This window comes from Poecilia formosa, unplaced genomic scaffold (genome assembly GCF_000485575.1).
Source record: "Poecilia formosa unplaced genomic scaffold, Poecilia_formosa-5.1.2 Scaffold547, whole genome shotgun sequence".
Taxonomy (NCBI): Eukaryota; Metazoa; Chordata; class Actinopteri; order Cyprinodontiformes; family Poeciliidae; genus Poecilia; species Poecilia formosa.
The window spans coordinates 128157-138072 of record NW_006800486.1 but is presented as its reverse complement, the minus strand read 5'-3'; the positions used below and the strand labels follow the sequence as shown (position 1 = coordinate 138072).

The 9916-nt window shown below is 38.3% G+C and overlaps 1 protein-coding gene across 1 annotated transcript in view; it reads left to right on the top strand.

The window, feature by feature from the left end:
- Window positions 1–8102, top strand: part of nrn1a (neuritin 1a) — a 14873-nt gene extending 6771 nt beyond the window's left edge. Inside the window, exons 2-3 of the mRNA XM_007540532.2 lie at window positions 1889–2036; window positions 4762–8102. Coding sequence (XP_007540594.1) covers window positions 1889–2036; window positions 4762–4984 — 371 coding nt within the window. The 3' untranslated portion in view covers window positions 4985–8102. The remainder of the gene's footprint in view (window positions 1–1888; window positions 2037–4761) is intronic.
- The last annotated feature ends 1814 nt before the right edge of the window (window positions 8103–9916 follow it).

The window sequence follows — 9916 nt, the reverse complement described above, 5'->3', positions numbered from 1 at the left end:
TATCCATCCATCCATCATCCATCCATCCATCATCTATCCATCCATCCATCATCCATCCATCCATCCATCCATCCATCCATCCGTCACTGCGCTCACCTCTGCTAACCCGCTAACAGCAGATCTAATTTTTAGCTTAGAAGACATTTAAGTTTAAACCGAAACATTAATTTAAGCTTCAATGCTTCTGCTAACTGAAAACGTTTAGCACACCTCTGTTCTTTCATTTGTCCAGATAAATTTCAGATTGCTAATAGCAAAGCTAACTTTAGCTAACTTCAAAACTTTTAGCGCACTTAGCTTAGAGCCAAAAGCGCTAACTTCCTGGACTGTTTTGTAATCTTTCAGTTGAATCAAGTTCGTCGTATCTGTGGAAGTTTTGAATTCTTCACGATGTTAGATGTTAATATTCGTTTTCATATTTATTTAAATAAACTTTATTGAGCCAGTGGAAAGTAAACAACAAACGAATGAAAGAGACGCAGAGAAAAATCCAGCAGTATGATGAAAACACAACCAGGATATTAATTTAACATAAACATACAAACATTTACATGTATGAATTATTTTGAGCTAACGTGTTAGCTAGCCATGCTAAGTTAAGGAGCTTCTGTTGTCCAGCTTCAGTTCAGTTTGATGTTAATATGTGAGAAACTTCATGTCTGTGATTCTGGTAGAAATATTTCATATTTTCTGCTGTTATCAGATATTTATCTGCGACTCTCTAAGGCCACTTTTTATTTTCTTCTTGCTGTTTCACCTGAACTCACTGCAATGTGGTCAAAATTTCTCTTTTCAGCAAATATTAAACAGAATAATTTGAGCTTAAAGTGTGTAAAAATGGAAGTTAAATATTCATGTTGAATGATCTGGTTCTGATGTGAAGCATGAAAAGCTGTGAAGATGTTTGGAGGAGGCAGGATTTTATTTTAGACGGTTACAGCGAAACAAACCAGCATCCAGGATTATTCTGCAGGTTGTGGGTTTGATCCCCAGACCTCCAAATATTTACAAAATAAAACCGCAAAGAGAAATAATGATTAAATAAAAATATTTGACATATGACTGACCGACTTCAACAGAGGTCCAGCCAGTCGGCGCTGGTAATGTCCCAGTGAGTGCAGCTGGTTCTGGTTCTGGAAGGTCCATTCAGAACCAGTGAACTCCACAGCGAAACGTTCAGGCCTTTAGGGAAGAGAAAACATTTTGGAAGAGAAAATATTTACTTTACAGCAAGAAAACCCAAAGCATCCAGCCGAAGCTACACACAGGTGGAGGTTCTGGAGTGGCCTAGTCAAAGCCCAGGACTGTTCACAACCTGACAGAGCTGTGGGAGTTTAGCAGGAAGAATGGAGGAAACTGAGCAGATCGACTGAAGTGATCCACAGAATGGACCCACTTATTTTATGTTTCATATTTTATTTAACGGTCATTATTTTCTAGAAATCAGTTTTCAGTTTGAGATTAAAGTTTGTTTTGATTAATTTTTAAAAGCAATAAAAGGATCTGGGGTGTGAATACTTTCTACAGATTCTGTCGACGTTTCCTCATCTTTTGCTTTACAAACTGGTTTCAGTGATTCTCTGTGATTTTCCCAGCAGCTCAGCCTTTATGCTGATGATGCTGTTTTATTCTTTGAAGGAAATTCCTCTTTTTACAGGTGAAAACTGAAAACCTCTGAGTTCAAAAACAGTCGTGATTAAAAGTCAATGCATGTTTTCAACCTTTGACCTTTGACAGAAAACAGAAAAATTACTCAATAGGTCAATAAAATCTGTTGTGTTAAATTAAACGAATTCATTCCTAATCAAAGTGAGAGACGGTGTTTTAAATCGTTTTGTTTCACTTCCTGTGTTGCAGACGGTGTTTTAAATCGTTTCGTTTCTCTCAGTTCCTGTGTTGCAGACGGTGCTGGTCGGTGCCGGTGAATGTGACTCGGTGTTTAAAGGTTTCTCAAACTGTCTGATTCGGTTGGGGGACGAAATGGCCAACTACCCCCAGGACCTGGACGACAGAGAGAGCCTGAACAAGATCTGCACGTAAGTTCAACTCAAACACAGGAGTCAGAGTCCAGCGCGGCGGGGCGTCTCACTGAAACATGAACCAAAAATACTTCACACATTTTAAAAGTTCACTCAGACTGTCACCACCAGTCAGATGGAAACGAAGACTCAGTTCCTGAAGGCCTTCAGATCCACTTCCTGTTTGGAGGCGTCATTGATCGATTCATTAAACTGTTTGACACTGAAGTGAAAAGGCAGAAAAGGTAAAAACCAGAAACACCTTAAAGGAGCTGCTGCCGCTTCATTTACGCTTTAAATCTCTGATCTACAGATTTCAGTTTAAAAAACATTTTAAATGAGATTCTGACGTCAGAATAAAGTGATCAGATTTTTATAGTTATTACAAAGAGACGCTTCAGATGAAACAATACGAGAGACTGAACCACGGGGGGGTGAGGGGGGGAGGGGCAGGGGGGCACCAGATGGCAAACTGCCCCCCCAGTGACACAAACACATGATTTTTAGTGACGGCTCCATCACAGCGTGTTGAGGCGTGGCAGGAGGAGGGAGGGAGTGTGTGAGGGGGTGTTAATACGCCTCCTCACACACACCGACACACACACCGACACACACGCGTTAATTGCTCTGAGATGTATCTTGGACACGGCTCGGGTCAGCAGGTCAACATCAATAAGAGCAGATTGGAAGATTGGATTAGATACGCTGTGTGTGTGTGTGTGTGTGTGTGTGTGTGTGTGTGTGTGTGTCAGCACGCGTCGCTCAGTCCGCTGGTGTCGCATTTACATGAACTGCGCGGCGGAAAGCGATGAAGAGGAGATGATTAAAAAGGAGGAAGACAAAGAAATGCAGCAGAAAATATGAAGGCAGATAAATAGGAGGCAGAAAATGAGGCCAAAGAGTAAAAATATATTTAGACGGGAAACAGTGAGGCGGACGGCTGAGTATGAATAAAACATTAAACCAAGAGAGACGAGGAGATCAGAGGAGGAGAACAGGAGAAAAAACAGAGAAACTAATTTTTATCCCGAGTTTGTTACTCGACTCTGGATTTAATCCACATGTGAACCAACGACGGGATTTAAACCAACTGGATTACAAGCAGGTGAAACGTCTTGAACGGCCACCAGGGGGCGAAAGTACCGGAGCGTCCGGCAGTCAGACCATGGATGTTTTATCAGGTTGGGCCTGCAGGGGGCGCTGTGGCGTAGCACAGTCTGAGGGGCGTCACTTACTTACCCTAACCCTGACCCTGACCTCTGACCCTGAAAGCTGTTCGGACTGACCTGAGCTGCTCTACGATCTCGGTTCCAACTCAGATTATAACGTTAATCTGAGTTTATGAGACGTAAAAACCGACAATTAGCTTCTTAACCTGATTTTCACCAAAGTTATTTAGTTTGTTGCAGATCAGAATATTTTTTCCTCAATTTCAACTTTGCTGTAAATCGTCAGTCATCAGCGCAGAATAAATCAGTCCAGGTTTTCATCCATAGAGCTGCAGTTTTCCAACACTGAAGTTATTTTTCACTAAAAATTTCATCGTAGGACAGAATAATCCAGAATATCGAACCAGAATAATCAGGTTCTGATTCACATGCCGAGGTTTTTATGTGTTTATTTTTCACTTCCAACAGAAAGTCCAGTGGACGATGTTTTGTTGCCATGTTTGTTTACTCCGACCTCCCGTTTGGTCTCCAGCGGTTTGGGAAGATTTCCCGTCTGAATGATGAGTAAAATCTGGACCAAACATGTTACATCTACGATGTTTTATCGTAAAATCGAGTTTTAAAATGTTTCCGTGTGAACGAGGCATCAGGGAGGAAACAGGAAACAGAACTGGACTCAGCAACAACAAGCCGAGACGATTCTCCTGTTCTGTTAGGATGATTATAAATGTTCACCAAACCATGAATGGTTCCGTAATCTGACCAGTAAGGAGTGACTGGTGTGGACACTCTGACCAGTAAGGAGTGACTGGTGTGGACACTCTGACCAGTCTCCAGTGTTTGGTTTAGTTTTTCTTTCTGAAATGTTTCATTTAAAGTGTTTAAAGTGGCGGCGCTGATCCAGTCAGACGGGAATCATCAAGGCTTTACTATCAGGATCTCATTAAAGGCCGAGTTCAAACAGATTAGACCTGAATTATTCATGTTTATGGTTCACAGATTAAATATTCTCAGCTGAAGTCGCAGCTGCCAATGTGAACTAGTTCACTCATCAATATTTCATTAGGTGAAGGTTCCTAAAATATTTTAAATGTTGGAAGATGAGGTCGTCATGTTCGCTCAGTTTCTGTTTGAAGGCAATAAAGTTTCACCAAAACGGCTTTTATTTAAGATTAAACTAAAGAAATTCAGTCTGAGAAGGAATTTAATTTATTTTAATTGTCTTGTACCAAACAGACCCAGGATGAAGCAGATACAGAGACTGTAGTTTATTTTTGGCGAAGGTTGGGTCTTCTCAGTAATGTGGATAATAATGTTAGTAGATTGTAATATTTATGAAGCGCCTCCTGCATTCATGGCTCTTTAAAACACAGCAGCTCTCTGCTGCTCAGTCTCTGAGGCGAAATGTGTTTCTGTGCTGAAGGGAAACTCTGGAGTTTGTTGGACTCCAGTAACTCCATGGAGTCCAGAAGGTTTTTCATTGCCAGGTTTTGGATGGGCCACCAGCCTGGGCTCGGCCTCCCACTCCAGTCACAAAGCCCGCGGTGCTAATCGTTTCTGTCTTCTCTCGCCAGTTACTGGGATAACTTCCATTCCTGTGCCACGACGGCGCTGGCCGACTGCCAGGAGGGGGCGACGGACCTCTGGGAGAAACTGAAAAAGGAGTCCCGCAACCTGAATTTCCGTGGGAGTTTGTTTGAACTGTGTGGCGGCGGAAACGGCTCGCCCAGATCCGCCAGGGGCCTCGGCTTGCTGCTCACCGCCCTGCCCACCGTACTGACTTGGCTGGCGTTTTAACAGGAAGGAGAAGCTAAAGAAATAAAACACAAGAAAATACGTCCAACTGATAAAAAAAATAGTTAAGAAGCAGAGTGAAAGCTACGCCTCCATACTGAAAAACACGACAGAGTTTGCATTCATCAGAAGAAAACAGCAGAATTGGATCTTTGGTGGAACTACGGCAGCCTGGTTGGCCTGCGGGAGAGCTCGTCCAATCACACGCCACCTCGCCCAGAGGTCAATAACATGAAATATTCAACACGCCATTGACCTGAAATGAAGACAATGATGAAATTTTGATGGATACTCGCCAACTTACAATTGTGGAATTACATAGTATTAAAGTCAGCCATGCATTATTGATGTTGAGTCGGCCGAGCCGGCCGGGCGCTGACACGCCATCAGGACGGATAGGAGGGCTGCCATTTAGCCGGAGGTACTAATTCATGTGTAATGCAAGACCAAGTGTAACTCCACTAAATCAATAAGACAAGCCGAGGCACCGAGCCGCTCCAGAGCCGTCGCCTCGGTTCCACCGCGGACTGCTTCTCATTTTTAACGGCAGCAGGTTGACACGGGATGCTAGCCAGTTAGCCCGGTGTTAGCTGTGCTAGCGGTTACCGCGCAGAGGCTGCGGTCACACCAGCTGTCAGAACAGGTCACGGCTACATAATTACAGGCAGCAGTGGGGACAGTATTCACCTTTGACCTGAGCAGCATTCCATTATTAGACCAACACTTTACTGAATTTACGTTAAAATAAACATGTTGCATTTGGTAAAACCACTTTATGATGCCAGTTCAGTAAAACTCATTCTGGGGGTTCTGGTGTGACCACGGCCGCTTGGCATAAGGTTTGGAGACATAACAGATCAGCTAAGAAAGTCCCAGCATTTCAGGAAATGGGCATAAGACTTTAAAATGATCATATTCACATAATTTATGATGAGAAAACTGAAGGTAAAGTTCATTTCGTATAAGATCAACTCAGCTAGCCAGAGCTAAATGTTGCTAAAGTTTGTCCGGAGTAAGTAATGGTTAGCTTGAGTAGCATTTGTTTTATTAAACTTTATTGTAGCTACGATGCAATTTATCAACAATCTGACATTAAAGCAGATTCAGAGAAAACATTTCACATTTTGAGACAAATGTACTAGCATCTAAACCTGATGCTGTCATTTTATCGTGAAAGTTTGGTTCACAACTTGGCAAACATTAGCTTAAATATTAAATCACAAAGTAAACCTGAAAAGGCCACGTTAGCTAAGGCTTTAGATCATCAGTTCAAACGGCTCACTAGTTTACTGAACTGATGAGACCAGAGGAACAACTAGTTTATCTTAGGCTAACAACAGTTAGCAGCTAAATCAGGTAGCATACATTCAGAGAAGCATAGGGAATTTTAGTTCAATCAGATAATATATCAACCAAATTATAGTTGGGTTAGCTAACTTCTGATTAAAGAAAAAAAATAAATACCTATGTGTTTTCTGGTTGGCTAAGAGCTAGTTAGCAGCTAAATCAGGTGTATTTTGATCAGCTAAGTATATCAGACTACCTACATCCAGATGATTCAGATTAAAGATTTGTCTAGATTAGCCTGGATTAAATAACATTCTGAACTACATATAAACCAAACTGGAATATTTGGTCATGTTAACCTAAATTTAAAATAAGATGGTTTGCTTAAAATTTGATCAAACGAATAAATTAAACTTTTAGGTTTTGTTAGGTTAGCTAACAGTTTCACTTAGCATCTACATCAAATGAGTTTAGATTTGTCAAAAATATGTGGGACAAACTAAATCTATGTTTCCAGGTTGGATTAAACTTAGTCCTGATAAGGCTGGATTGATAAGTATTTATGATATTGATCTATAATACACAATAGATTTATATTTACGCTAGCCACAGAGACTCCTGCTAACAACTATCCTGTTAGCTAACTTGTGTACATTAACATTTAACTCGTCTACTTTATTAATTTTTATTGTCCCTTTTAAATGAACAAACATGAAATATTTGTAATATTTTGGAAACCAAACTGTTAAATTGGGTCAAGGTAACTGAAAGTTTGGATTAGCATGAAATTGTATTATAGCCTATTAGCTAACAGTTTAATGTTAGCATTAAATCAGATATGAAACGATATGGGAGAGATTAGGTTTTAATTAACATCTTAGCTAATTTATGTTGTGTCATTTCAAATCATATATTCAAATTATTTAAGTTATTAAATAAGCTAACATTTTGATTTTGTATTAATTTAGGGGAGAGTTACATCAGATTAATTAGCATCTCATCATTTTCAACATTGTTTTTTTACCCTTAGCTTCAGTTTTTTTTCTGTTTCAGCAAACAAGCAATAAGATCATTTTCCCAACTCAATAAAAATCAAACTTTGGGAAATTTTGAGGCTTCCATGTTTAGACATTGTGCTCATTTCCTGAAATCCCATCAGATCCAAACTGAACAAAAACAGAGAAACCTGATTTGAACGTGGTGGTTTGGTTTTATTTTGTGTTTATTTCCTGTCTGTTGAAACATCAGGAGCAGCAATACGAAGAGAGACGTTCCGGCCAGCGTAGCTAAAAATATGAATAATAAACAAACCGTGGCTGAAGAGAGATATGACTGTTGCCATTTAGCTTCATCCCGTTTTCATCCAGTGATTTTAGTAGATTATCAGCGGTGACATATTTTAGGTCTGTGTTAGAATAAAGAGGAAAGTCCAACAGTAAAGTAGCATCATGAAATACAGACATTATAAATATTAGGAGTTTATTTCTGAGACAGAAACATTTCCACTGCCTTCTAACTAAACAATGTGAACTTCTGTTTGTTTGTTTGTTTGTTGCTTGGCTGGTTTGTCTCTTTGTTTGTTTATGAGGAAGTTACATAAAAAACGTTTAAAAAGATTGATTTATATCAAAAATCATATATGAAGAGAAAATGTAAAGGAAAAGGATTTTTGAGAAAAAAATGAAAACAATATTTATTATTAGAGGTAGTCTATCCCAAACAGGTTTAACAGCAGATTGATTATTTACAGATTATATAGACCTAAAGAAAGATAAAATAAACAACTGAGAAAATGATGAAGAATAACAAATAAAAGTCATAATGTTTGAAAAAACCCTGTGTGTGACTTTAATTTGGACTGGAGGAGAAGAAAGACTGATTTAATATTAATGAGGGGAAATCCCAGAGGATGAGGCTCATATGACCGAGGAAGAGGAGGAAGAGGAAGGTGATGAAGGCTGCTGAGGTTCAGACGTCTGGTGTAACTGTTGAAGCTTTTTGGCTTAAATTTATTCGAGAATTTGAACCAAAATCTGTAAAAACTTAAAAAATAAAATCAAAAATTAATCAGGAACCAAAACCTTTATGATAATATTTTGTGTTTTTTATTGTGATCATGATAAACATGATCATTAATTTGTATTTGCAGAGTTGTGGTGGCTTTTCTAGACTAATTTTATTGTTTAAATACCAGATTTCTGATGTCACACAAATACAAATATTATTATTAAAAATGTATTAATTTGATAAAAATCTCCATCAGGACAGTAGTTGCATAAAAATGTGAATTTTAAAACTAAATATGCAAACAGGAACTGAGTTTAATCTTCTGCTTTTGAATGTATTAATATTTATAGATGCTCTGATGGAAACGGCACAATAAATGACTCCGACGTCATTTATTGTGATTTATGGTTGTCGTTATTATTACTAAGACTTTAGCTGCAGCAAAAAACAAAATAATTAATAAATCTCTAAAATGTTAAAGTTGAAACCCAGTGACAGACTGAGAAAGATTTTAAAGCATCTTATTAAAATTTGATGTTCAGAGAAAAACGTTACGCTGCGGTTGGAAATGCTAAAAATAAAAACCTCTTTAATTCATTTTTTACAGTGTTCTAGTTATTTATAACAGGAAAATAGAAAAACTGTCGACTCAAAGAAACAGATTATATGGAAATTATTCCTTTTATAAAAAACAGTTTCAGTGGCGACTGAAGCGACGCAGGATATGAATTTAAATGAATCTCCTAAAGTTTTAATAAAAATCAGAACCAGAGAAGAAGATCAAGATGGCGGTGCCTTCCAAACAGATCAGGGGTCAAAGGTCATCCATAAATGCTCACAGGAAGGATAAACTCTGCAGAAGCTCTGCTGCATTTCTGGAGTTAAACTGGATTTTCTGGCCTTGATGATAATTTATAACCTCGTTAGTGAATATAAAACTAGAAATAAACATTTACATTTTCAATCTTCGTCTTCGTCCATCAGGAAGTCCTGATGGTTTAGAAATGTACCTTTGGATGCTAACATTAGCAGTAGCTGCTACATGTTAGCATTCAGATGCTATTTTAGGCTAGCATAGCTTCACTGATAGGCTAACTGCTTTTAGCACAACTTGAACACAACAACAGTCTTTTCCAGCGTCCATTTTCAGGACATCAAAAAACATTAATTTATTACCAAATAAGAGCTGGGACTTTTTTAAGTGTTTAGTTTGTTTTTAGAATCAGTAGAGAAACAAATAAAAATAGAAAAACATGTAATTTTTTTTCTGAATACGTCCCTTTAACAGAAACAGTGACATCAGGCTTCTGATTGCTGATTGATCAGCAATCAGAAGCCTTTAGACAAATTTACTGCAAACTTCTAACTACAGATGATCAGAAGAGAAATGAGTCATGAACTGATCTGGAGTTAATCTGGAATTAATCTAAAGTTAATCTCTACTTAATCTGGAGTTAATCTGAAGTTAATCTAGTTAATCTGGAATTAATCTAAAGTTAATCTCTACTTAATCTGGAGTTAATCTGAAGTTAATCTAGTTAATCTGGAATTAATCTAAAGTTAATCTCTAGTTAATCTGGAATTAATCTAAAGTTAATCTCTAGTTAATCTGGAATTAATCTAAAGTTAATCTCTAGTTAA